Source organism: Trichoderma evansii (genome assembly GCF_050947405.1).
Source record: "Trichoderma evansii strain SZMC 28006 chromosome Unknown GGI43scaffold_35, whole genome shotgun sequence".
Classification (NCBI taxonomy): domain Eukaryota; kingdom Fungi; phylum Ascomycota; class Sordariomycetes; order Hypocreales; family Hypocreaceae; genus Trichoderma; species Trichoderma evansii.
In genome coordinates, this window is record NW_028145171.1 from 1 (window position 1) to 27147 (window position 27147).

Sequence of the window (27147 nt, forward strand, 5' to 3'; positions counted from 1 at the left end):
TAATAAAATAAAATAATAATATATATATATAAATAAAATACTTATTAGCTTATATTTTAATTTAAAGCTTAAATTAATATAAATTAATATAATTCTTAAATAAAAATTTTAATTATTTAAAGTTTAAATATTAAAAATTATAAAAAAAAAACTATAAGATTTTAAATTTATTTTTAAATATATATTTAAATTTAATAATACTTATTTATAAGTATTCTTTAATATTTTTTTAATATTAATTTAATTTATTTTCTTATAATCTTTAATAATTATTAATAAAATTAAAATAATAAATATAAATAAATAAATAACTTACTTATTATAATAAGATAATAAATTATTAAAAAAATCTAAAGCAATTATATTAAAAAAAATATTATTTTCTATTAAAAAAAAATAATATTCTTTTATTAGCTTTATTAGTATTAAATAATAAGCTTATTATTTTAGTTTTTTTATTTTTTAAATTTAAATTAAATAAATTATTAAATATTAAAAAAATAATATTAACTTTTAATAATTTAATTAATATAATAAATATATATATATATATATATATAAATAAATATAATAAAATAACTATAATAAAATAAATAATAAAATAATAATTAACTTCTTTTTTTTTAGCTTTTTAAAGCTTTTATTATAAGCTATTTGCAAATATAAAGCTTAATAATAATAAGTAAAATTAAATAATTTAAAATTCTTTAATTAAGCTTTTAATTTAAATATATAATTAAAAAAATTTTATTAATATAAATAAAAAAAAATATTATAATTTAAAAAAAAATACTTTTAAATAATATTATTTTTATAAAAAATAAATAACTATAAGCTTATTAAATAAATAAAATAATATATATTATATATTTAATTTTAATTTAATGCTTTTTATTTAAATTAATAAATAATAAAATTCTTATAAATAAATTTTTTTAAAAAATATAAATTTTAAAATTCTTATTAAATTCTAATTTATAATTTTTTTTATTATAAATAAAATTAATAGTGCTAATACTAGCATTATTTATTAAATAAAAAAAATTATTAATAAAATTTATTTTTATAATATTTATAATAAATTAAATAAGTAAAGAAATAATATTAGTAGCTTTAAAAATATTAAATTAGTTAAAATAATTAAAATTTATTTTAATTATTAAAAAAAAATTACTAATAAAACACTAATAATTATTAAAAAATTAAAAAAAAAAAAAAATTAAAAAAAAAACTTATAAGTTTTATATAATTAAAAAGCTAATTTAAATTAAAAATATATATAAGATTTTAATACTTATAAATAACTTATAAATACTTATAAATTAATTATATATATAAAAAATAAATTTAATAAATTTAATAATAAAATAAATTTTATTTTATTACTAATTTATTTATATATAAAAAATAAATTTAATAATTAAATTAATTATATTAATAAAAAACTAATTTAATTTTTAATAATTAGTAATAAAACTAATTTAGTTTTATTATTAAAGTAAAGAAAACTAATAAAATTTATTATTAGTAACTAAAAATAAAATTAATCTTAGTTACTAATTTAGTTACTAAAAAACTAGTGACTAATTTTATAACCCTGGTAGCAACATTGTATTGGCATCTATATCCACCTCACGTTTCTAAGCTGACGTGTGTGATCTGTGGCCTTGCAAAGATGTTATACGTGAATAGATGAGGACTCTCCATATTTTCTACCCCGTTTTATGCCCAGAATGAGTAGTCATAAACTGGTAAAATGCCATATAGGTGCTTCATTATTTACTAAGCAAAGACACTGGTTTATTAGATATTCATAAGCGAGCATGCATGAGCGATGCTTGTGTGTTGCTGTTTGTCTAGTTCTCTATAGAGCCCCTACACAATTACTGAGGTACGTAGAATGATGAGCTTCAAAATTCTTGTGTTACTGAGTTTATGGTGATGCGTACAATGCACTTTAAAAGATGGAGATTTTTTATTTAATGGAATGTAAAGATGCTCCTGACCTACTTAGCATTGAGCATGCAGCTCTGCGTTGTAGTGCTCGTACCTCGGGCTGGAACCATGGGGCAGGCCCAGAATTCAGAATTTTGAAATGTAACATTTCAGAGACCTCGCAGGTACCACAGACATGGTGCCGGTAGTGTGAAGGCCCCAGAGTAAGATGTTCTAATGCAGGAGAATCTCAATGTGGGTGCTGACGACAAGCACAGCGCATAGTAAACGAAATATGAGTCCAGGAATAACAACGTGTACCTGACCGGTTGTATCAGGGATTTCTCTACAGGGGGCATTCTACTTCGCATATAACTACTACTACTACATTACCTAGCCCTTGAATGGTCTGAAATAAGTGCGCTCCTTCGCTTTGAGCTAACAGTAGCACTACTACTCGTAGATGCCCCATGTTCGTTGAAAGGGTACCACTGCATTCAAGCCCCGCTTCATATCTAGACCGCTGTGCAAGGTTCGGAGGACGCTAGTAGGAAGGGTATGTAGTTGCAATTGCAGCACCGCTGTCGTTATATGCACTGAGACCGGAATAAGATCCGTGACTCCCGGAAGGATTACTAGCATGCATAAGGCATGGCCTAGTTCCCAAGGTAAAACGATATGAGCTTTTTAACTTTTTGGAAGTGCGACTGCTCTTGATTCTGACCTCAGATTGTTACAGTAGTAGTCAGAGGTCACATACACTCACCTTTTCGCTTTGTTACCGAGCATCATCGCTAGAAAAAAAGAATGGGTTCAGTACCGGAGCGGGAAGATATTCACATAGCAATAGTGGGGGGGGGTATTGGGGGGCTCGCCCTAGCCATTGGTTTGCAACAATATAGCCACATCAAAGTCAAGATCTACGAGTCTGCCGCAAAATTTTCTGAGATTGGCGGTAAGTATGGAATCAAATGATGATTGAGCTCCTATGTTCCCATATTTATCCCCCACTCAAGAGAAGAAAGGCTACTAAGTAAGACGCTTCAGCTGGTGTTTTCTTTGGCGCTAATTCTATCCGCGCTATGAGCCTTATACATCCAGCTATTGGAGAAGCGTATGCTAGGATTTCGACAAGCGTGGGCTGGAAGTCCAAGGAAGACACATATTTTGACTTCATACTCGCACATGACCTTCACGGTTTGCTTACTGGTAGTCACATCATATCTCCCAAACTCAATGCGTCTGAGCGACATAGCACTGCCCATCGTGCACATTTTGTCGATGAGCTCATCAAACTTATCCCTGACGATATTGCCGAGTTTGGTAAGAGACTGACGGATATCTCTCGTAATGAGGACAAAGGGAAAACGATTTTGAAGTTCGCCGATGGCAGTACCTCAGAAGCAGACGCAGTTATTGGATGTGACGGGATTCGATCTGTCTGTCGAGAATTTGTATTAGGAAAAGACAACCCTCTGTCACAGCCGACCTTTACTGGAAAGCACGCATATCGGGGATTGATACCCATGGAGAAAGCTATTGCTGCGATTGGGGAGGAGAAAGCACAGAATCGATATATGTTCCTTGGCAAAGGCGGCCACGTTCTCACTTTCCCCGTAGCAAATGGTAACGTGATGAACGTCGTCGCCTTTAGCACCACCAAGAATGGCACATGGGAAGGAGATTGGATTAAACGAATGGAGCGAGAGGCCATAACGGCGGATTTTCAGGGTTTCGGAGAAGAATGTCAGAAGATATTCTCGGTATGCTTCACCTCACAGGTAATATGAAACGTGGAGATTGCTGATTTGGATTTTAGCTGATGGAGAATACCGACCATTGGGGTATATTTGACCTCTCTCCCGAAATTCCGACTTACTCTTCAAGAAAGCTCCGTCTTCTTCTTTTGGGCGATAGCGCACATGCTTGTGCTCCTCACCAGGGTGCTGGTGCTGGTCAGGCGTTAGAAGATGCGTATATACTCTCTCGCGTTCTTAGCAGGTGTATCTCCTCCCCCGATCTCCTCGCTGCATTTAGTGCATATGAAAGCGTACGCATGCCACGAGCTAAATTTGTTCAAATCCACGGACGCCGACAAGGAGAACTTTTAGATTTGCAGAGACCTGATGTTGGAGATGATTTGGAAAAGTTGAAAGCAGTTATCGATGTGCCAATCAGAGAAATTTGGAACTGCGATTTGGTTGCCGAATTAGACAAAGCATTGGCAATTATGCAAAAAGAATTAAACGAAGCGAAAGAAATAACTCCGGCTGGAACTGTGAGCAATTCAGGGCCATCAGAGTAAACTAATTATTGTGAAATGCATACTCTTGCCCAGCGGCTATATATATAGATCTAGATATATGGACATAGTAATACAGCTCACTAATTGTTAAAATGATTTGGATGTCCAACATCTCGTAGTGATGTACTGTGGTCATACATTTATTTTGTTCTCTTAACTTACATCCATTCTCAAATCTATTTGTTTGATGTTACTGGCTTTCCTTTTTATCCCATATCGCCATCTGGCCCAACTGATCTAGAGTTTTTGACCTCCAGCAAAAACACGCATACATGTCAATTACTCAAGGTAATGTAACCACCCAGAAAACATTGGCAAGCTATATTATAATATTAATATGGCTAGTAGGTATATCAGTACCAATGCAAACATCACTCATGGAACAAATATGCGCCGCCCAAACATAATTAAACGCGTAAATGATAGAACCAAGTCTTCATACGTTAGCTCAAAATATACAATACGATCTTAGACGGGCAGCCGACCACTGATTTGTCAATTAATTGAAGGCTATAGAGCTTGTGTAGTATGAATGAACAAAATGGCTACAGTGTAAGCTCCTTACTCAAGATGAAAAGACTAATGGAAAGAAGGGATGGAGGGAAGGAGGGAGGGAGAAAGGGGGAACGGAATGGCTGGATGAGCGAAACAAAGCAATGGTGAGCTTGGTATATTGGCCATCAAATCTTGTGCCAGAAATCTGCAATTGACTCAGCAACCTCTGATGCCTTTTCCCGCACAACTGCATGTCCAACCTGTGAAATCATGACAAAATCTTGCACCCCAATGTCATGTAAATCTTGGGGGCTGCATACATCATCGAGCTCTCCAAGGATATATAGATATTTAATACCCTTCTCGGCCGCTCTAGCAAATTCCGCGCTGTTATCCAAAACCCCGCCATCTCTGAAAATTGCTACCACGCTCGCAGCATGGCCCTCATGGTTCTTCATCTCCCAGTCTCGGACTGCTTCAGCCACCACCTCGCCTCTTCCTACAGCCTCTTTCCAATCTTGGGGGACAATTAACTGCCCTCCTTCTAGGAATTCCAAGATCCACTCTTTTGCCAGCCCTTCTAACCCTTCACCACCGCGCAAGTAGCTCCTCTGTATCTCACTAAACAACTCCTTACGGATGAAGCCTGCGGGGGCAACTAGCACCATAGACGCGACGCGTTCTGGCCTTGCAGCTGCAAAACTTGCGGTTACTGATGCACCAAAGGAATAGCCAACTAAATGGGCATTCTCCCATCCAAGATGCAAGTATAATGATTCCAGCAACTCATGAAAGAGCGCCGCGTCGTGCGCCGCAAATGGCGTGTCCGTGAGCCCATGGCCCCACAGGTCGACCAGTACACATTTCGCATGTGGAAAATGCGCGGACAGTGCACTTGCCAACGGTTGTAGGCCGATTGCGGATGTCTGGACGCCATGCACTAAAAGCACGCGGGAAATCGCTGTCGCGTCGCCTGGTGGCGAGAGAGATGAGGGCAGCAGCTCATAAAATGCGACTCTGCCATTTTTCGTAGGCAAGTATGATGCTTCGGGCAGTATTTTGCCGAACACGGTAGTGAAATCGACTTCGGAGGGGGCGCGTATTGGCTGTCGCGTCTCTGGCAGGGTAGTCCCAGGGCGGGGAAGTACAATCAGACTATTTGACATTATGGTCTGTTCTTGAACTGTTGATTATATCCGGGCAAGGCAAACGCAATTGCGGCAATTTTGTTAGGTTTACCAACTGAGGCAGCGAGAAGAAGCTTATAGAAAAGGAAGTCTTAAATGCATCCAGTAGTTACGAACAAAAAGGAGGCCTATGAACGATCCATATGTTCATTCTCGTTTACATGTACTGGGCTCCCTACTAATAGCTTTCAAGCGTCTTCTACCGAGGTTTTATTTGCGTTACCTAATAGCATTAACCGCTTGTTGTTAATTTGTCAGACTGTGTAAAAATGGCGCAAAATACATTATCTCCCTCTAGGAATGGCTGAATTCTTGCATTTATAAATGGCTGGCTTGATACGGCACCTAAAATGGGTCGTCTGAATTCGCCTTTAGCTCTTTTTGGGACTAAAAAATGTCATGATTACTTACTGTAGAATGTAGCGGTATTACCCTGTATTAATACGAGGCAAAAAAGGCTGTAAACTGTCTTGTTTTCTTTTTTTAGAATACCTATGGAGCACCTGTATTGTCGTATTGTAAAACGATAGTCTATTATTAGTTTCCATATTTTCTTAGGCAGCAGCGTTTAGAGGCCAAGTGCTTTGGCGATGTCGAACGTGGGAGGAAGCGGGAGCTCGCCAAAAGAAGAATATAAGCAATAGCAGGAGATTCGTCACGCTGCAAATAAAAGAGCTGAATAATTGAAGAGGGCAATGCTACTCAATATGGCATGGCAATCCAGTTGTCGCAGGCTGCTCATTAGGTTAATTGAAGCAGAATGTGGCCATATTTGAGGTATGAAGTGCCGTTTGTTTGTATTGACATATATATATCCTACCCCAAAAGATGTTGGAGGTCATGTCCATGGAATGCTTTTGCATCTTTTTTCCAAGCATTGAGCAAGACATCTCTTCCAGCCTTGGTAATTTCTTGCCCTTCTTCTGGAGTTCCCCAGCCTGGCGTTGTTGATCCAAGGCATATCAAATGAGCGCCAACATGAATCAATACTCGAAACATGAAATCGCTATCGACTTTGCCATATCCGCTCACAAAGCCTTGAATGATCCATAAAGCCGCATCTATATTTTTGTAAAGTTTTAATTCCCATAGCTCAGCGATAGCCTGGCCGAGGTCTTCAGCTCGTACACCAACCTGTGCCATTTCCCAGTCAATAATGCGGACGGGAACTGCCTGGTCGCTGTCAAGGGGAGCATTCGGGATCAAAATACTAAAATGAATAGAAATCTTAGTGGATATCCATATGATACAAGGGTCCCTGGATTTGCCATTCAACTTACTTTCCAGTCCAAAAATCCCCGTGAATAACACTCAGCTTGCTCTCGTCTGCGAGCTCAGCCGTAGCCATGGCTACAATCTGCTGCAAAGTCTCCTTATGCTCTTGCAAGATAGCCGGAAACATGCTCAACCGCCCAAGTAGTTGGTCGTAATTAATAGCCTTTTTAATATTCCGCATGGCTGTGTTCTTGGCAAATAGATCACGCAAGCTCTGGTTGTCAGGCTGATCACTCCAGTTATGGAATTCTCGCAGCCATCGACCTAAACTTTGTCCTAGCTGCAAGCATTGCGGCTTAATAGCCGCAGTAGTAGGTCCTTGGAAGTTTTCAAGAGCATAATTTTTTAGGTTGGTTGCGTTGGGCAAATATTCCTGGATCTGTGTGCTGGTTTGGGGATTAAAATGGTATAATTTCGGCGTCCCGACCTCATATGGTGATGAGATGACGGGCGGAAATTTTGAGAGGAGTCGCAGGCCTTCTTCTTCAATGTTCTGTTTTCGGAAAGGCGCATTGAGCACGCATTAGCAACAAGATTCGTCCGCCGTCTTACTTCGATACGGGAAGACTAACGCATCGAACCATTTCCAGCTTGAAGTCAGGATGCAGAGCAACATATGCTTCTCCGTGTTTCAGCACAACTTCGCTTACACCTCCTGACAGCGGCTTGTGAAGCTTGGCGAGGTATATGAAGTTTGCAGTGCCCCCAGAAAGCGGCGTTAGCGACGATACCGCATATTCTGTGCCTTCCAATTCCTTTCCAACTACATCTTTAATCTCTTCGGTGTTGTTTCCCACCGACATGATTGAAACGTTAGAGATACTGGTTGCCAAATTGCTGTAGTAAAAAGAAGGAGAAGAAAAACTAAGCGAAGGTGTATGTGTGGTTGAGGTACGGTGATGAGATTATATACACATAAATGAATACGTGCGTTAGCTTCTTATCGTCAATCTCTCGCTGAAAAGCAGGGCGGGTGGAAGTGGAGGAAAGATTACAAGTACTCCATAGCGCTGAGCTGGTGTAGCAGAAAGGCGTTTCAGCTACTCGCCGATGAGTCAGAGAAGGCTGAACCACTCTCCAGATCCAAGTATCAAATACTACTAAATTAAAGGGCCTTCTAGCTTCATGTTCCATTCTACGACACTGGAGACTTGTACGGAGCAGGTAGATTTGTTTACCCCGCCATAGAGGCGTTCTAATTTTTTTCTTTTTCTTTTTTGTCTCCAAGTAGGCAGTACTGGGTGCTCACTGAGCAGGACTAGCCAACGTGCTACTTTACTAAGTACGTGGTACATGGCTTGCGGAAGATACGGCCTAAAACCATCCTCCCGTATGCTGGTCTGATCTGGTCCGGCGCCTTTTCCCTCTCCCGTATCCGGACAAAGATCGAACTCGATCGATCTGCCACCGGGCCTGTCCCGGCTGTACTGCAAAAGTCCCGAGGCCAACCGTGGATCATCATAAAACTCTGTTGGTACTGTTTACACGTCTTTTCTAGCATAAAATGACATCCTGTGCGCAGAGACCTGACGTAGGTGCAGCCCGGCAGTGGAAGCAATCAGGGAATACCTATATATGTGGGCGGCTTAGTGACAGTTTCCCCGCTCTGGCGATGCCCGCAGAGCGACCTTAATAAGTGCTAATAGATGATACATAGAAGAGCATAATAGCGAAGAAAAATTTCTCAGCATGGAGCAGAGCATCTGCGGTTGGAAATAATCGCCTTGTATGCGTGTCAGGTAAATATTGACAATAATGAATTGAAAGAAGAAGCCGCGAGGGTCGCTGGTATAGCGCCTAGTTTGGACAATGTAGTCGCTGGGTGGGTTAAGTAACATAACGTTTAATTTGCATCATGCAGCCTGATGATTTGCTCTGTTGAAGACAATGCCTGTTTGTATGCTGAGATTGCAATACGGCGAGCTACTCAAGAGATAAATTATGAAGTCAAGCTAGAATAACAGTATACAAAATGCGTAATCTATTAGTGGTATTGCCAATGCTAATGCAAGGGATTTTTTTTTTTATCTCCAAGCATTCGTACCCAGTACCTCCTGTACAATAGAGACGTCTAATAAAGCGTCCATTTAATGCTTTGCATATGCATTCGCAGATATAGATGGACTTCATCTTGGCAAATATAGAGAGCTTTATATACGCACTCCATGGCTAATGAGCAATGTTAGGTTGGAAGCTATAATCGGTCGGCGTTATTACATTGATCAATTAATAATTTTGCTATTTGAACTCGGTCAAAGCATCTGTTGCTCGAATTAACATCTAAACTTCTCTGTAAATTCCATGTTTGCCCCTGCTGCCTTTTCTTGCCACTACCTACTACTCGAGCCAGAATGTCTTCATTGCTCTAGGCTCAACAGTCACCTTGAGGCTGCTACCGCTAATTTTGTAACGGCTCTGCAAGGTGACATTATGACTGTTGTCGGTTAGATACTCACTCAGCTTCTTCTTTTTAATTCCTTCCAAACTGATGGTCAAATCATATGGGAAATGTGCGGCATTGATGACAGGTATAGCTACTGTGCCATTTTTGTTCACGTACGCCGTTACGTAGACATTTTCCACGTCACTTGTGGCATCGATGCGCACAGAACCTGGTCTGGCAAACCGGAAATATTGAGCAAAAGCCCAGAGCCGAGATGATACTTCATAACTGTTACGGTCAAGTCGAATGAGAGCATTGTCGCCAGTGGTATCTTGCACACACCACCAGTGACTGTATCCCGAGGTATCGCTGTTAACAAAGGCATTATGCATATATAACGCCCATTGAAGTCCCTCCCTAGTGCATAATATTAGCATTACAGCTCCTATGTCGCGGTATGGGCCTCGAGGTATCGGGGCATTTGTGACGGATACATACGCAAGCTGACCGCTATAATCCCAGGTGCTGTTCCATGGACCCGTGCCCTGTAATTTTCATTAGTAAGGTAAAAATCGTCTTTGAGATTACTATCTTACGTCGGCCCACTCTGTTTGGATATTCGGTTTTCCACCGGAATTAAATGGGCGCTCAGGATTGCTCTGATAATTGTGCCACGTCTAAAAAAACTCAGTTAGTTCTAGGAAAAAAACCAATTTTCTGTATTTTGGCAAGATTGCCTGTGAATACGCACCGCGATATCGAAGAAATTTTCACCGCCCGCTTGCTGTAGCTCATAAAGGATGTTTCTCTCTTGTCGCGCGCCGGTAGCATCACAACAGCTGACATCTACTTTAGGGAAAACTTTCTTCAGTGTAGGGTATAGAACCTCTAGGAAGTCTTTGGCTTGGAATCCATCTGACAGCATACTCTCATAAGTAAAAGGATTAAAATCAGGCTCATTCCAAGCACCCAAAAGCGAGATATCAATGCCCTCTTCCTTATAGAATCTGACATATTGAACAAGATAATCTGCGTAAGCTTGGCGCCAATCATATTCGCAATTGGTGCCTCGTACGCCGCATATTTGCCCGCCAAGGTTCTCCGTTCCCACGGTTTTCATGCAACCAGGGGCGGACCAGGCATCGGCATAGACGTAGAGTTCAGGGTTATATTTGAGGGCCGTTTTAGTGAGATTAAATTGGCAATTATCACTTCCATCCCAAACATAGTTGAACTTCCCTTGCGGTGTTGCTGGGCATGTTGGAAGAATGGTGGTTCCAGGGGACGAACCAATATCGTTCCGCACGATTGAGAGACCGCCAATGTTTTCATCAAAGAGAATCTGGGTCACTCTTTCTTGGTTCTCTGGAGACAGTCCCAGAGATCCGAATTGCTGGCACGCGACTCCAAAAGCTCCAGAGCAACCACCCCCAATCATGGTTTGATATGTCTGACGAGCATTGATTTTGATATTAGCAGCGTATCCTGAGCTGGGAGTATAGGTCCATGCCGAGCTTTGGCCCAATAGGGCTAAAGAAATAGAAAATGCACCCTTCATTTCTGTAGATGATGCTATTGAGTTAATAAAATAGGCTCATATACAGGATGTTGATTGAATTCATACAAGTTGATCAATTGGTTTCGAGCTGCTGCTTCCTACTTGGCCATTTTATCTTTTCCAAAGGCCTCTCTGCCCCTCTCTTCTTTAGTTTTCTTGAAATGGAAACACACAGATTTATCCGGTCGCTTTGCTGTACACATATTGAATCCTTGTCGGCAAGGTAGCCGAAGGGGGAACATTTAGCCTTTTTATCCGCGGTGACGTTTTTTGCGGATATGAAGCAGGGGTTGATGACTGCTATGAGCCAATGGCAGAAAACTGTTCGGCGTACCTAAGCCAGTGACAAGCGCAAAGTTTGGCTAAAAAGGCCGTATCCATAATATCAGGCTTGTAAGACGATAATCTGGTGTAATTCAAAATCGAGATATTGTACGGCAAATCAGCTTATGTCTAACTATAGTTTATTCGATCTTCTCAATGAAAAGAGGTCCAAAATGATGCATCCTAGCTATAACAGTGGATTTATTTAGAACCTTGAAAGAATTCAAAACACTGCAGGGAATATTTAACTAATACCCTGATATAAACATACCAAGGCTGAAAACGGGAGTCGTAGTATGTACTTCTGCAACGAGATAGAGCCCGCATGTTGTACTACCTAATATCGTTATAAAAAGTTCATAAAGACTTGAGTCCTCTATAAGGTAGCTGCTAAGCGGTATAAATATATAAAATGGTATGAAGTTCTCTAGTTAGGAGCTCACAAGTAGGTATACGTCCTTGGGTAAGTGGTTGGCTAAGACCTTGTTCAGATATAGTTAGTATACTCTGTAAAGTGGTTTTCTGTCCTATACATAGACTAGAGGCAATTTTACAAATGCTATAGTTGGACTGGCATTATTTATGTTGATTAGTTTGGTAATATCAGCTCACACTTTCATTCACCGCCTCTTTCGTTTCACAATATTAACAGTAGTATACAATAGAATTAGGTTGACCTTGGTTCCTGCTTGTGTCATATTTCTATTAGCTGTTTACTTTTCTATATTCAAGCAGTTTTCTTGAGTCTAGAGGCTACTGATATATTGTGCAAGATTCTAGCAAACTTCAGCTCTGTCAGATACATAGCCACCCTTAGTAGACCTATACATACATCTATATATCCCACATATGCAACGAAATACTGACAATTAAAGGCGCACGAATTAAAGACAACACTCCCCCAAACAGAAATTACCACTGGATTCATTTGCTGTGCAGAAATTTATGCCAACACAACGATCTACGTATGCCCAGAGAAAAATAATAGGATAAGGCTGAGTACATCCAAATAACTGGTCGAGACAGTCAGTCGCAATTTACAGATCTAAAACCATTAATTCAATACTGCCTTTCATCGGCTAAAGGAGAGTCAATCTAGAATGACAGCTTTATAAAGTTATCTGTAAATTGTTTGTTTTAATTGAACAGTCGGTCAGTGAGCCAGTCAACTAGAGTGACAACTTTATAAAATTCTCTGTAAACTTTTTTGTTTTGATTAGTCAGTCGGTCAGTGACTCAGTCTAACTGGACAACCAGAAATCAGCCGGACTTAGCTCAATTCTCTCAACGCTATCTAGTCAATTATCTTGACTGTAAAATTGTGGTATACCGGATCCCCAGTCCGCAGTTGTACTGAGAATAGCTTTGCCATTTTTCCAATAGGAAAAATACATATTCGGAAGTCCATCTATTGAACTAGATCGTTGAAAGACAACAAACAGCTGTTCCTATATTCCACACCATCCTTTCGGATGATATTTTTGGATGGAGAAAATATACCAGAGAGACCATTCTAGTATGTGCTCCACCCTAATAGCCATATATTGGCCGAAAAAGGAGTCCCTCAATTTCCACACATCAAATCCATACTTCCACACAACATTAAACTATATCAGGCAAGGTTGGCCCCTTATTGTAATTATTAGTAGAAAACACTTACTGTCATCTTCCTAGACTTTTTATACAAGTTATTTATTTAACCTAACACAAAATGCTTTTATTACTACAGCGGCGGGTGCTGCGGCCACTGCTGCTATAAGAGAGATTAAAAATGATGCCCTGGAGCTGGAATTAGCGTAGACTGCGAGTTATATGTATATTCCCACTAATATTATATGTGAAAGTGCCTCCTGCCTTGTAAATAAAATGCTAAGAGCTCGGCTACGTCCAATAACTCCTTGGGATTTGCCCTGAGGGCAGTATTTGCATGGCAGGCTAAGGCAGTTATAATATTTCTTGTAATAATGAAAGTCTTGTGTTAATTAGTTCTTTAAGCTGTTGAAATTAGCTGTAAAACTAAATATTTAATATTCTTTTACTAGTAGTACTAGAAACGCTTAAAGCACTCTGTGCCTTTGATCTTGTGCCTGTAATAGCTTGAAGAGGATATAAGATATGACAGTAAGTATTTTCTACTAATAATTACTGTAGGGGGCTAACCTTGCCTGATATAGTTTAATGTTGTGTGAAAGTACGGATTTGATGTGTGGAAATTGAGGGACTCCTGAAAAAGGATCGAGAAGATGGATAATTTAATGTGCGGCTGCTTATTACGTGTATCATTTAGTGCGGTTTAGCCGTTTTTGTGATATAGCGCTCTCTAGCCCATTCGACTATTATCCTTTACTACACCACTAACATGCGAAGGATACTAATTGGCCCGCGTAACACTGGCTAACTAGTCTAGTGCTTATTTCTGGTAATTTTGTGTTTGGGTATGTTAATAAACTTGACAAGACTAAGGCTTTCTAGTGCTCTTGACTTGATTGATATAAGGCGGGGGTGTCATTCCCTTTTAAAGAATGGTATGTAATCTAACAACAATTGTCTCTCCAAACTTTTCTTTTCTCTTTCAACACTCTATGACAATCATGCAGCAGCCCAGTGTCTCCTCTGGTGAAGTTGATTTCTATATCTCTTCTATTCAAAAGTCATGTAAAACATTCTATATCATCTATGGTGACCTTCAGGCTGGGCGCCCGCTTGTTTGCGCTCATGGGGGTCCTGGCGCTGGTCATTACTACTTGAAGTCGTTTACACGTTTGACAGCCGAGCATGGTATTCCTGTTATTCTTTATGATCAAATCGGCTGCGGTAATTCTACTCTTTTGCCAGAGACTTTAGGTGACACAAAATTCTGGACTGTCGATATATTCATGGCAGAGCTTGATAATCTCTTGAAAGCTTTGAATATCGAAGATGACTACGATTTGTTAGGGCAGTCGTGGGGCACCATCTTGGGAGCCGAGTACATCATTTCACGTCAACCAAAGGGAATGAAACACTATATTATTTCCAACGGAATCGCGAGCGGAAAGCTCTTTGGAGAAGCAACCAGGAAGCTTATCAGCGAGCTGCCACAAGAATCACGGGACATGATTCTCAAGCACGAAGCTAGTAAGACATACGATGATCCTGAATTTCAAGAAGCGGCAATGGTTTTCTACAAACGACATGTTTGTCGCCTTGATGAGTGGCCCGAAGATTTAATGCAGACGTTGAACTTACTCGACCTGCATCATAACCCTACAGTCTACCTTACTATGTTTGTTTCCAATTCCTAGAAGGTAGCGAAATTCGCTAACTTGGGACAGGAATGGGCCCTCCGAGTTCACAATGATTGGTCCGTTGAAAGACTATTCGGCGGTTGGACGTTTGCATATGGTTAATGTCCCGACATTGATTATAAATGGAGAATTTGATGAGACTACCGACAGCGCGAATATGCCATTTTTCATGGAGATCCCAAAAGTCAAATGGGTAACCGTTGCCAACGCATCTCATATGCCTTGGCTTGAAGACCCTGATCGATATTTTGATGTGCTTGCAAATTTTTTGTTATCATAATGTTGTATCATATCATACCTATATTTGAGAAATATTTTAACTGAGATGAAAATCCGATGTGTTAATACTTGTTCTTCGGTAGGAGAAATGAGACTTCAAGGATTCTTGTATGTGACTAAGTTACAATAGAATAAGAGGCAGTAAATGGTAGATGCGACGCGTAAGTAATCAAAAAGCTGCATTTCATTCTGAAGGTATCAGTATTGTTTCATTCAACGATATTTTGCTTGGCATCTTAAACTGCTTCATCCTTAGGTGGAGCAAGAGTCCCAAATATATCGTATTCGTCCCATTCAAGCCTGGGTGCGACCCCTTCCAATTTCCAAGCGCCGTCAACTTTTCTATACCAATGTGTTGTAACTCCGTGACCGTGCCCTTTGTTTGCCACTTTACTTAGCGACTCATCAACATATCGTTGATGGGCCACTCGGATTTGATACGCGACTCTGACTGTACCGTCATTCAAACGCTCCCATTGTGATCCACCTAGAAGATGCTGAGTCTTCAATCGCTTATCCCCTATCATGCCAATAAGGATAACCGAGTACTCCTCTGGTGATAAATTCTCATGTAAAGCTCCTTGAAGACTGCGAAAGTCTAGCCGGACTAAGGGTGCAAGGCATTTTTGCAAACGGTCCCAGTCTTTGGTGTCATAGCTTTCCGCCCATTCAAAGGCAACATTGCGGATGGCAAGGTAGTCTAAATCCGTACGGATTAGCATCCAATAAATTTGAGAGGTAGATGGATCAAACCTTGGAGTGAAATATCAGTAGACATTGTTATCCCGAGAGTGAATAGCGATATAGCGATGGGCTTTCTCCTTATACATGAACGGTAGTTAATATACCATATTATACAAAAGTTAACGACGCAATACTGCTACTGAGGGAATTTTATATTAATTTATACATGATAACAATACCCCGCTCTTTTAAAAGCGTGTTGGTTGACGGATTATATTATTTGTTTAAAAGTGGGGTTAGGATTTCGAATTCAATGTTGCTACGAGGGGAAAGGCAAGCTAAATCCTACCAAAAATTCCATTATATTTCGTTTTTAATTTATATAATACATCTACACACAATTCTTTACTAAAACACAATCATAGGCATATTTTTTAATTAATATTTGTCATATATGTTCATGGTGTTTTATTACACAACTGAGCAGCTAAAAGACTCCCAATGGGCGTTAAGATGTCCAAAGTTATCAACGCCCGGATATGTAAGATTCCAGCCAGCTTGGACTCTTGTAGCTAAGCCACAGTCATCATCACTGAAGAAGAAATTAGCATTACATTAATAATTCCAACTACAGGATCGGGGAGACTTACTCAAATAACTGACAGGACGTTCCCTGATTTGAGATTGCCATTGTCAAATAGCTTACAATTCGCTGCGGAGAAGCTAGACACACTCGTTGTTTCGCCACTGGATTTTCTGGTTTGTACCAGTCCACCCCGTCTATTGATTACAAGCATCTAAGAAGCGGTCAGAACGTTATAATGACAGCGTTTTTGCCAAGTACTCACTGCTCCATCTACATTCACAGCATAGACGTCGATACTTCGAATTTGAAGCCATATTAGCCTCGTTTTGTTTCTTGTTGGAAGGGATAATTGAAAAGAAAAATACTCACAAGAAGGGTGCTCCGCAAGTATCGGAAGCCCCTGGGCACGGCTCATTACATGAACTTGATGAGGCCAATGTGCCAAACTCCAGCAATCAAGTCACCACAGAAACATTGGCTAATTGTTTTAAAATTAGAAATGGAAACCATTAAAGAGTAAAAGGCTAGTCCAACTCACTTCCTGTTTTCTACTCCAGCGTATGTGTATCCGAAATTCAGGCAGTTAAACATGCACGTCGCCGGCGAGTTGGTAGTATCCAAGTTAGGATTGAATAGAGGTAATGCTCGGCCAACAGCTTCATCAGTGCTGTCTGTGTAGCATCCTAGGTGCAAAGATGTTGTTACATTTTGTGGGGGGTCGCTCGGACTTGGGTACGCATTGTCCTCAGAAGAACCTTGTAGATATTGATGCTAGATGAGATTGGCACACTTTTCACTGGAACTCGAACTATGAAGCTTTCCTTACAAATCAGTGTCTCCGCAAATTTCAAGAGAGTTGCCTACGCAAGGCATATTGCAAGAAGACTCTGATGAAAGCACACCAGAGTTGCTAATTAAATTACTGCAATAACATTCACTGAAGGATGTAAGTCAGGTTTACTGGTTACCATGAATCAACTCATTGAGATTGCTTACCTGCCAATTCTACACCCGCATATAGAAATCCCAGTTTGGAGCATGAATCTAGACACAACTGCTGGGTCGTTGAAGGGAATAAGCTGGGCGCCGCACCAGAAAGCACCCGAGTAGTCGTGGAATCCCTATAACGGCCAATGTATTTGTAAGCAGTGACGTTAACAGGCTGAGGCGGGAGCGAATCAATAATTGTGGCCGTGCTGGTTAGAGTGAATGTAAACTGAGAGCCGCTTTTACATCCATGGTAAGCCTGTATGTTCCCGGATATATGATCAAGTTTCCGTTCGTGTCGGCTCTCGTCAAGGCGTCAAGAGTCAGCGGGAAATTCATCTGGCCAGAGGATCCTACCGGGATAGCAGAAAGCCGAGAATACGAGACAAGACGTTGACGATAGCATCGCCTCCAGATTGACCTGGATAGCCAGCCCAAAGTATAGCGCTGATAGCAGAGTTTCCGACGAGCGGTGAGTAGTCTATCTGCCCGCCAGCAAACATGACAATAGCCATGGGCTTATTCAAAGCTGCAAGTTGGTTGATCAGTGACAATTGGTTGCCAGGAATGCTGGTGGAAGTACGATCTTGAGCTTTGCCCTCCTAGTTTGGATCATTGCCACTGCAAAGCCTGAATTATCTTCGGTACTTGTATGAGCTCCTTGTGCGTAGTTGATTGTTCGCTACTTATTTTGAGCTGCACTCAATGGCGAGACGAGGAAGGGCGCTTTGCCTTGGCAATTGCCCTGTATTCCTCCGTGGCATTCGCCAACGGACCTATCCCAAGCCACCTTAGAAACCTTTTGTGGGGTTACTGGTAGCATGCCGTTATTTTTGAGGAGCACCATGCTCTCCTCGGCAGCTTTTAATGCGAGATCCTGGGCTTCTTCGGTAATGACATCAGCCCAGCCGGGCGAGGCATACTCCTGGATAGAGTCCCATCTTCAGTAGTGATGAGACCAGCCGAGTAACTGAAACACTGATAGTAGCCTCGTTGGTGAATCCTTGAGTACCTGCACCTCCCAAAGAGGAGACATAAGAAGTTTCACAATCGAGGTCTGTGCCGGCGTTCAATGCGAGAGCAACACCCTCTTCAGGGGATGACCCATAGTGATGCTGGCCGTAGACATCGCCTGCCGCATCACAGTCGGAAACCACCCAGTTCCAAGACTCCTTCCAGCTCCACTGCTCTCGTAAGATCTGCTTTAGCTGATATGAGTTGGCACAAGAGGGAACGCCGTTGATAGCGTTGTACGAGCACATGATAGCTCCGGCCCTCGCGTCTCGAGCACAAGTTTTGAAGGGCGGCATGAAGTAATCGGCCTGATCCTGGGCGCTAATTATCACGTTGTTGCTGAATCAATTCTGTTCTACATCATAGCCAGCATAATGCTTGCAGGTAGTTGTTGTTTTCAGAACGTCCGGATCGACACCACCTTGCATCCCGACAACGAAATGGTGGGCGTAATTCTTCACCCGCAGCGGATCCTCATGAGGCGTCTCCATCCCCCATCCCCAGCGTGGGTCTCGGAACGGGTTAGTGTTAGGCGTCCATAAGTCGAGACCTGTAAATCCAACGTTATGAAAGGATCTTCCTTCGGTCGATATGACTGTGCTCATATTCTGTACCAAGGCATCATTGAACGTCGCGCCCATGTTGATGGGGCATGGGAAAGATGTTGCTGAACTGAATTGACTTCCCAAAGGCTGAAAGTCGACTCCTGATGAGAATGCCACTCCGTGTAACCCTTCATTCTACTATTCATAGCTCGATAGCCTAAGCCGTTCTATAGGAAAGTCGCCTGAGAGAAAGTCAATCTTTTCGTCTAAGGTCATAGCCTGCACTAGCGCCGCAGCTCAGGGATCTAAGCTCAGTGAAGTATCACAGACGCCATTAGAGGCTAAGGGATCCAATGCACAGTTCACAGCTCTTGGCGATACATGCGGAGAAGGATTAGGAATGAAGAATACATCAATACTGGGTGAGAAATGTAAGTCTCGATGGTCGAACACTGAATGGCTTTTTGTCAACTCACAACCAAGTCCCGCCGCACGTCTGCGTAGCATCTCCTGGACACGCCATCAAACACGAAGCTTGCGGAGCTGTTTCCGCGGTGCTTGCGGAGCCGTTTCCGCGGTGCTTGCAATCTCATCAGCACAACAGCACTCTCTGTATAGAAGGCAATAAAACTAAAAGTTAGCATGAAGAATTCAGTCCGCCAAAGGATCCGATGAGAGCCTCTTGGGCCGCCGTCTTACTCGCCAAATTCCGTGTCCACGTAGTGAAGCCCCATATCGGAACATGTCTTGGCACAGGAGGCCGGCGTAAGCGAATCGCTGTCTGTATTTGTCGCTGAAAGCGTGCGATTTACACTATCCGTAAAGCATCCTTTGTGCTGAGTACGACTGCTCCGGATGACAGAGCAAAGCATAAGGCCAAAATGGTACATTTAGAAGCCATAGATGCCATCTTGTTTGGGATGGCAACACCCAAGCAGCGGTCTGAGTGACGTGTGGCTTTTGTGGCTTTCTGCTGTAGCAGTGGCAACAATAGCAGTGTTTGTCCTGTGATGTGACACAAGGCTCTAATCATGTCCGAGACGACTGCATTTTATAGTTCTCTATACGAATGGCACTAAGTTATAGGTAGTGTGACATCATCTTATTACAGAATAAAATGATTTAGGATTCCATTCAGCATCTACGGTCCGGGATCTTTGCAAGGGACTTGCACCTGTATCGTGTTACAGAATCTCAAATCTGTTCATTAAATACCAATAAAAGTTACTGCTCGCATTTAATTGCAACCTATTCAGCTGCGGATAGTTACAGATAGCATATAGAAGCACCCCTGCATATCGTAAGATGCTTTGTAACATCGGGCCAGGAAAATTTCAAAAATTTCCCATTTGGTCTATCCTGGTGCTTACCTAGCCTGTAAAGTATGTCTCTAGATTATCTTATAAGACTACTATACGGTACTATTCGAACAAAAAGATTACATAATGACCAATAGAAACAGAAAGACAACCTGAGCACCCCTCACCTATGTTACCAATGCTTATGCACAGCATGGGTTACCCGTTGGCTCCACTTCTAGTGGCCAACTGTGAGTCTTCGTCTCATAGTTAGGCTGAAAATCTTTAAAACGCCTGAAAAATTAAAACACTTTAATTTATAAGAAAAATACACTAAATTTAATATTATTTTCTTTATTATTATTTTATAGATTATTTTTTTTTATAATTAAATAATTATATTAATTGGATCTTTATAAATTTTAATTTTTTTTATAAGCTTTTATTATTATTATAATCTTTTTATATAGTGTTTTTTATAGTTTTTTTAATAGTGTTTTTAATACAGGCAGAGTTAGTAATAACAGAGGCAGGCTATAAAAGTTATCCTTGTTACTAATATTACTAGCAAGGCTAGGAAATACTTTTTATATATAAACCTGTATTATTTTTTATATTATTTCTTATATAGCCTTATTATTTTTATTATTTTTATTATTAAAAGGACTTATCTTAATATTTACTAAGCTGTTTATTAAATTACCTTAAGAATACTTAAATATTTATTTTAAAATATGCGGCTTAGTTAAAGCTTATTATATAACTTTTTTTACATGTTATAATTATAATTTTAATATATTAAAAAAAAAGGATTATTTTTATAATTAATTAAATTAATATATTTCTTATTTTAAACTTTTAAAATAAGAAATTTCTTATATTTTTTTATATATTAAAGCTATATTTTAAGTATTATTTTCTTCTACCTGGCAGCAAGTTTATTACTTTAATTTTTTTACTATAGCTTTTTAAGTTATTTTATTTTAAGCTTAATAATTTAACAGCCCTTTTATAATTATACTTTTATTATTTTAACCTTGTTAGCCTGTTTTAATTTATTATTTTATTATTAAATTTAATTAAAGCTTATAATTATATAAAACTTACTACTTAATTAAATAAAGCTACTATATTTTTTATAAGCTAATAACTTCTTAATACACTAATTTTTATTTATTATAAAATTATTAATATATTTTTCTAATATATAAGCCTTTATAATTACAAGACTAGCCTAATAAAAACCTTTATAAATTAAAAAGCTTATAAGATTATTATATTTCTTACAGGCGCTGTGGATTAAAATTAAAGCTTAATAAAATTAAATTTTTTTAAGTAAAAGAGAAAAAAATATTAAATTAATAGCTTTATACTTTTTTTATTACTTTAAAAAAACTCTTATTATTAAAACTTATATATTTAAAAAGAAAATTCTAGTTTTTTTAAAGCTTAATATAATATTATATCTTGTAAAGCCTTTCTTATATATAATCTAGAATACTTTAATAAAATTCTTTTATATAAAAACCAGGTTACTTTTAAAAAGCAAGGCTTAAAAGATTTTTTAATATATAAGCTTAAATAATTAAAATATACTAATATTAAAAGGTTAAAGAATATAAGTTAAATATAATAAAAATATAATAAGAATAATATTAAATTTAATATAATATTTAATAAAATTAAGCCTTATATATTTTATAAAGCTATTAATAATAAGAAAATAATATATTTTTTTATTATTAAGTTATTAAATTAGCAGGACCTTGTATAGTAGTAATTAAGGCCTCTGGGAATTTTAAAGCTAGATATTATAATTAAAGTATTTCTTAAATATAAGTTCTAGGTATTATACTTATATTAATTTCTTTTAAAACTACAGGTTAAAGTAGTAAAGCTATTTAAATAAAATTTTACTATTAAAAAAGCCTGTTTTTAATTTTATAAAGTATATAATTTTATTAGCTTTAATTTTTACCCAGGACTTAATTAAAAAAGTTTTAAAGACTAGCCAGGGAGGAATAAACTTGCTAGTAGTATTAATTAAACTTATAACTGTAAAAGACTTGTAATTATTTAAATTAAAAATCTAAGGGTATTATAATTAAGTTATATATATAATAATAACTTAAATATACTTATAAAAGCAGTTAAGCTATATATTACACTTATTTTTATTTTAATATTTTAATATGCTAATATAATAATTTATAATAATTTTCTTTAATTTATTAAAAAAAATTATTAAATTTTTTATATTTAAAGCTTTAAATAATTTTTTAGCTTTTTTTATAGCTTTAATATAAGATTTTTAAACCTCTGGGTAATCTAGAAGTCACTAGAAATACTAATTCTTCCCTAAATCTGCAATAGCAAGATTTTTTTATTATTAAAGGTTATTTGTAGCGGTAATAAGCTGTGCTTTAGTTACAGGAAATCCTTCTTATATTAGGAATAGGATTAGGGTATTAAAGTAAGGAAATTACATATTAAATTAATGCCAGGCTTGCGTTAAAGTGTGCAGCAGCGGTGTGTACAGAGTATGCTTTTTAAAGCCTTGGAGGTTAATCATAATTAGCTAAAATAGCAGCTGCAGCCTTAAAGGCAGGAGGAAGTTCCGCTATTGAATTTGATGCTAATTTTAATTATTAATTATATGTTGTTATTCTTGTTTACTAGTAAATTGTATGGGGTTTAGAACTAGGCTAGGTGTGTATTAATTTTTCGGGCGTTTTAGAGATTTTCGGCCTAACTGTAAGACAAAGACTTACAGTTGGCCACTAGAAGTGGAGCCAACGGGTACTAAAATATGCTAACAGAAAATGGAGCATTCCTCTAGAAGTGGAGAATTAATTTTCCATAGTAGCTAATACTGTATTGAAATACTCGATTTGAGTAGAAAGACTAGAACCCAGTATAACCCGCTTAAGCAGTAATAATGGACGTTAATTTTAGAGTCCGATGCATCAGAATTTAATTGAAAACACTGAGTTTTATTAATAACTTAATGCAATATCAAGCCCTGAACGCATTGCGAGCCAGTTTGCTCCCTGTCTGGTCAAAAAAAGAAAGACAGAGAGAAAGAAAGCCATATAATAAAAATGCACTACATTATTATTCGATCTAGCTAAAATCAAGTCACTAAAGCAATATCACCAATACCGTTCGATCCATAAACAGCAATTAGTCAGAGAATTAAGGTCAAAGCCCGACAACCCCTCAAAAAGAATGCTGACAGGTGGTAGGGTTTATTTCCAGAATGTTATCGGAAAAAACTTTCCAACCTTTCCCCCCCTCCCCCTTTCCTATACCACTAGCAAACTGAAGTAAGAATGAAACACTAAATGGGGAAGTTAGTTTTACAGAATTTTGGCTGCTTCGGGTTATCGGCTTATAGCAAATAGGGGGAAGGTTTCACATGATCAATGAAACTATAGGCCTGGAACTTCGACTGTAGGATTTCTCATGATTTCGTATATTACCGGCTGTTTATTATACTTGGATAGATTAACTTCCTTTAATTCGTATCATATAAAATTAAGAGACATTATTTTATATTAGAGTGAATGAATTGCACCATTTTTATGAGTTTAAGATAGGACGCCTGATACAATAGCCTTCACTGACTTTCTGAGCATTACAGCCTTACATCCTTATAGTTCTAGAAGAGGCATTTCCGTATCAGGATTATTAATTATAAATACAATTATTTCAGATTGAGCATTTGGGATTGGTATGCATGTATGGCGTGGGATGTAGGAATGTTGAACGCGACGGCGCTAGTGGATACGCACTTGGGCACATAAGACAAGAATGTAAATACCTTATCTAACTTCTATTTATGTAGTAGACAGAGTATTCATTCATTTTTTTTTTTTTTTTTTTTTTTTTTTTTTTTTTTGGAGTATTAGTGTAAGAAATGCTTTATGAGATGACTGGGATTGCTACACGGATGGACAGAAGAGATTGATAATTGAAATGACACGTTTGTTAACTGATTGGGCGCTTTGAGATAATGGTTACAGGTAATGTACGCTATGTGGCAGCGAACAGTTTCTTGGTTCCTTCTAAAGCACACGCTAAGAAATAGGCATTCCGTGGCACAGGCACATATCTTAATTGACGGGTTAGGGATATATATGCACACCTGGCGTTTGCAAGCTGCCAAAGCTGAGAGTTGCATATGTAGGCTATCATTTGTAGGCAATAATATTAAGAGTAATATTAATTCTTGATATATATTCCGTGGTTAATACTATTTTGTTATATCTTCTTGGTGTAATGCTTGGAAACTTATTTATGTCTATTTTTTAAGTAAATCCCGCAAACTGATTACAAATACATTTTCACTTCTTACCCGAGCCGAAAGTGATAAACATACAGTGTTCGATTTAGATGCTAAACTGTATCTGATGAATACCCCTCCACCACTCCCTTCAATTAGTTAAAGATTTACCTGGGCTAGTTAGTGGAATACTCTATAAAGAACGACCCACAGTTATGTTTTCTCGAGAGAACACAGTGTTTAAAACTTATAAAGCTAGTTCCACCAGTTCTTTCAATTTTAATATTTTGTTTCCGATTACATCAGTTCTTATTTTTGAAGTTCTCATTCATTATGTCTGCAGTGGCGTATGATAGCTCCGAACGAGCAGTATACCTTCTAGATGCACAGACCAAGGCTATTGAATTTTTCAACGAAATTGAGCAGAACTTAATTCGCCCTGGAATCAGTGACAAGACATTAAGCGATGAGATCCATCAACTCGGTAATACTCGTTATGGAGTCAAAACACACTGGCACAAACGAGTAGTACGAAGCGGACCAAATGCTCTGCGACCTTTTGAAGACAATCCACCTGATCGTATCATAGGGGAAGATGATATCTTGGTGATAGACCTGGGCCCGGTGTTTGAGTCATGGGAAGCAGATTTTGGACGCACGTACGTTCTCGGAAATGATCCCAATAAGCTCAAAATTCGAGATGCTTTAGAGCCTATTTGGAAATCTGTTCGGGCTCAATTTCTGGCGAACCCTGATATGACTGGAGAGCAACTTTATCGGATTGCGGTCGAGACTGCTGAGGAGAATGGGTGGACATTTGGCGCCCATATGGCAGGACACCTCATTGGTTCGTTTCCACACGAACGTATTCCTCGCGATAAGACAACTTTGTACATCACTGAAGGAAACTCGGCACCTATGTCCTCTTTAGGAAAAGATGGGAACAAAAGACATTGGATTCTCGAGATACATTTACGGGATGAACGGAATCAGCTTGCAGGATTCTATGAGCAACTGCTAACTGCTGGATAAGGTTTATGAGATACAGTAGCATTATGCTTGTGACAGGGGCTGAATAGTGAAGTGAAGCAAAAGTCACGTAAGAGATATGTGCAGGTGCCTATATGAAATATTTGTCATTTTAAGGATGCAAAAATATACAGATGGAATAAATAATGTGGCTAGTAAGACTTTGACGGTTATTTGTGAATAAAACCTAGGAATTATTAGAGATGATGGCTACGCAGTGCACTGGGGCATACCGTTTTGATCTTTTCAATCGTTGGTGATTGGTTGGCTTTTCCTAGTAGAATACGAATGAGGAGGTTACTTATGCAACTTCGCACAAATAAGATATCTACATCTAATTCTTTAAACTATTCCAATATACGTGATATCCGGGCTATTTTACAGAGTGGAGGAATCCAAGAAGTCATCTTTTCTATGATCGCTTAATCTCAGATCAAAATTGCCAGAATAGGCGTATTTATGGCCCGTACCTCATTGACGTAGCGGAAAAATACCTGGAAAAGTGGAATATCAAAGTGGAAAGGGAGATATTCGTTTCAGAAATCAGTCCAGTTGACAAGACAAAGGAGTGTGGGAGAAGGTTGATTGGGAAAATACCATAGCCAATGCGCACAGCAAAGCTAGGGAATGTGTCTAAGAAGGACTAGATCAAAGTGAGAAGGGGAAGAAAGATGGTGAGATATATGACCTTATTCATGCATGAATGTTGGTAAATAAGCTACTTATAAAACCCTTCCATTGAATAATTGGAAATCATGACGTTTACTCTATCTTTGAACATTCAGCTATAAAAAAATCCTTATTTGCAATCATTAAATCTATGTCCTCGTCAAAGGTATCCAAGTCTTCCACTAGCTCCCCTTTACGCTATGCCCAATCATCCGCTAATGTCACCTGAGGCCGAGTTAACATGAGTCCCGTATGGATATCAACATATTTAACATTATCCAGGTCACACTTTCCAAAGCTGCCGGACGTATTTCCCCAGCAAATAACGCCGTCTGAGATGGCCAAATGCACCTCTCGAAGAGCCGTAAACTGCTCGAAATAATGGTCTGTAAATTTGGTAAAGACATCAGACCAGTAATCAAAATAGTGCCCCCGGGTTGGCACCGTAAATCTAAGCCTCTGAATATCGGCATCATGCGGGACAAGCCGTTTCATATTCTCATCTTCAATGCAAATCATATCCTCCTCAAAGTTGACCCAGATATACCGAGCCTCATAGTCACCGGGTAAAGTGGTGAAGAAGGCTTTCCGGTATGGGGCGAGTTGACGGGACTCTCTGCAAACATGCATGAGTTCAGCTTGTGGAATCAATGAGGCGTAGTAGTAGTCATGGTTACGATTGCCCGACTGGGGCGTAGTGCGGATATGAACTTGGCGTGGGTACGCCGCCAAGGCCCAAATTTGGCTGCGAATCTCAAAGGGCAGACGTGGGAAAGGATGAAAAGTGGTGGCCATTGTGAAAAAATGATTGCTGTTTGGTATGAATTGTCCCACAAGTGAGCTGATTATCATCAAAGATGCCACGACCGACAGCTTGTGAGTAACGGTAAGAACTGCTGCGGGCTTTGATCCGATGGGGGGGGGGGGGGGGGGTGGACCCGGCGGGGTGGTACGACGGGGTATTTTATAAATAAAATTGCAAAAAAAAATATATTAATTTTATAAAAATATTTAGTGGAAAA

At 38.8% G+C, this 27147-nt stretch overlaps 8 protein-coding genes across 8 annotated transcripts; 3 read left to right on the forward strand and 5 right to left on the reverse strand.

The window, feature by feature from the left end:
- Positions 1-2654: 2654 nt before the first annotated feature.
- Positions 2655-4333, forward strand: GGI43DRAFT_418246 (uncharacterized protein). The gene is made up of 3 exons (XM_083207521.1): positions 2655-2890; positions 2983-3698; positions 3755-4333. Exons 1-3 carry the CDS (start codon positions 2743-2745, stop codon positions 4238-4240), a joined length of 1350 nt encoding a protein of 449 aa, XP_083055441.1. The 5' UTR covers positions 2655-2742; the 3' UTR covers positions 4241-4333.
- Positions 4334-4728: 395 nt separating this feature from the next.
- Positions 4729-6345, reverse strand: GGI43DRAFT_275661 (Alpha/Beta hydrolase protein). The gene is made up of 2 exons (XM_083201149.1): positions 6334-6345; positions 4729-6281 (listed from the first exon to the last, which is right to left on the reverse strand). Exon 2 carries the CDS (start codon positions 5899-5901, stop codon positions 4921-4923), a length of 981 nt encoding a protein of 326 aa, XP_083055442.1. The 5' UTR covers positions 5902-6281; positions 6334-6345; the 3' UTR covers positions 4729-4920.
- On the reverse strand, positions 6346-8332 carry GGI43DRAFT_275660 (phosphotransferase family protein). Its single transcript, XM_083201148.1, has 3 exons — positions 7770-8332; positions 7203-7690; positions 6346-7132 (listed from the first exon to the last, which is right to left on the reverse strand). Exons 1-3 carry the CDS (start codon positions 7998-8000, stop codon positions 6739-6741), a joined length of 1113 nt encoding a protein of 370 aa, XP_083055443.1. The 5' UTR covers positions 8001-8332; the 3' UTR covers positions 6346-6738.
- A 938-nt stretch (positions 8333-9270) lies between these two features.
- Positions 9271-11238, reverse strand: GGI43DRAFT_275695 (glycoside hydrolase family 5 protein). Its single transcript, XM_083201150.1, has 4 exons — positions 10332-11238; positions 10177-10257; positions 10079-10125; positions 9271-9997 (listed from the first exon to the last, which is right to left on the reverse strand). Exons 1-4 carry the CDS (start codon positions 11136-11138, stop codon positions 9535-9537), a joined length of 1398 nt encoding a protein of 465 aa, XP_083055444.1. The 5' UTR covers positions 11139-11238; the 3' UTR covers positions 9271-9534.
- Positions 11239-14053: 2815 nt separating this feature from the next.
- Positions 14054-15029, forward strand: GGI43DRAFT_388618 (proline-specific peptidase; the record flags this gene model as incomplete). The annotated part of the gene is made up of 2 exons (XM_083204092.1): positions 14054-14727; positions 14777-15029. 2 exons carry the CDS (start codon positions 14054-14056, stop codon positions 15027-15029), a joined length of 927 nt encoding a protein of 308 aa, XP_083055445.1.
- Positions 15030-15094: 65 nt separating this feature from the next.
- On the reverse strand, positions 15095-15933 carry GGI43DRAFT_418265 (Scytalone dehydratase). Its single transcript, XM_083207522.1, has 2 exons — positions 15782-15933; positions 15095-15728 (listed from the first exon to the last, which is right to left on the reverse strand). Exons 1-2 carry the CDS (start codon positions 15804-15806, stop codon positions 15265-15267), a joined length of 489 nt encoding a protein of 162 aa, XP_083055446.1. The 5' UTR covers positions 15807-15933; the 3' UTR covers positions 15095-15264.
- An 8748-nt stretch (positions 15934-24681) lies between these two features.
- Positions 24682-25744, forward strand: GGI43DRAFT_418278 (peptidase M24, structural domain-containing protein). The gene has a single exon (XM_083207523.1). It carries the CDS (start codon positions 24761-24763, stop codon positions 25457-25459), a length of 699 nt encoding a protein of 232 aa, XP_083055447.1. The 5' UTR covers positions 24682-24760; the 3' UTR covers positions 25460-25744.
- Positions 25745-26131: 387 nt separating this feature from the next.
- GGI43DRAFT_418279 (2EXR domain-containing protein) lies at positions 26132-27037 on the reverse strand. The gene has a single exon (XM_083207524.1). The coding sequence runs from the start codon at positions 26975-26977 to the stop codon at positions 26324-26326; it is 654 nt and encodes a 217-aa protein (XP_083055448.1). The 5' UTR covers positions 26978-27037; the 3' UTR covers positions 26132-26323.
- Positions 27038-27147: the final 110 nt, after the last annotated feature.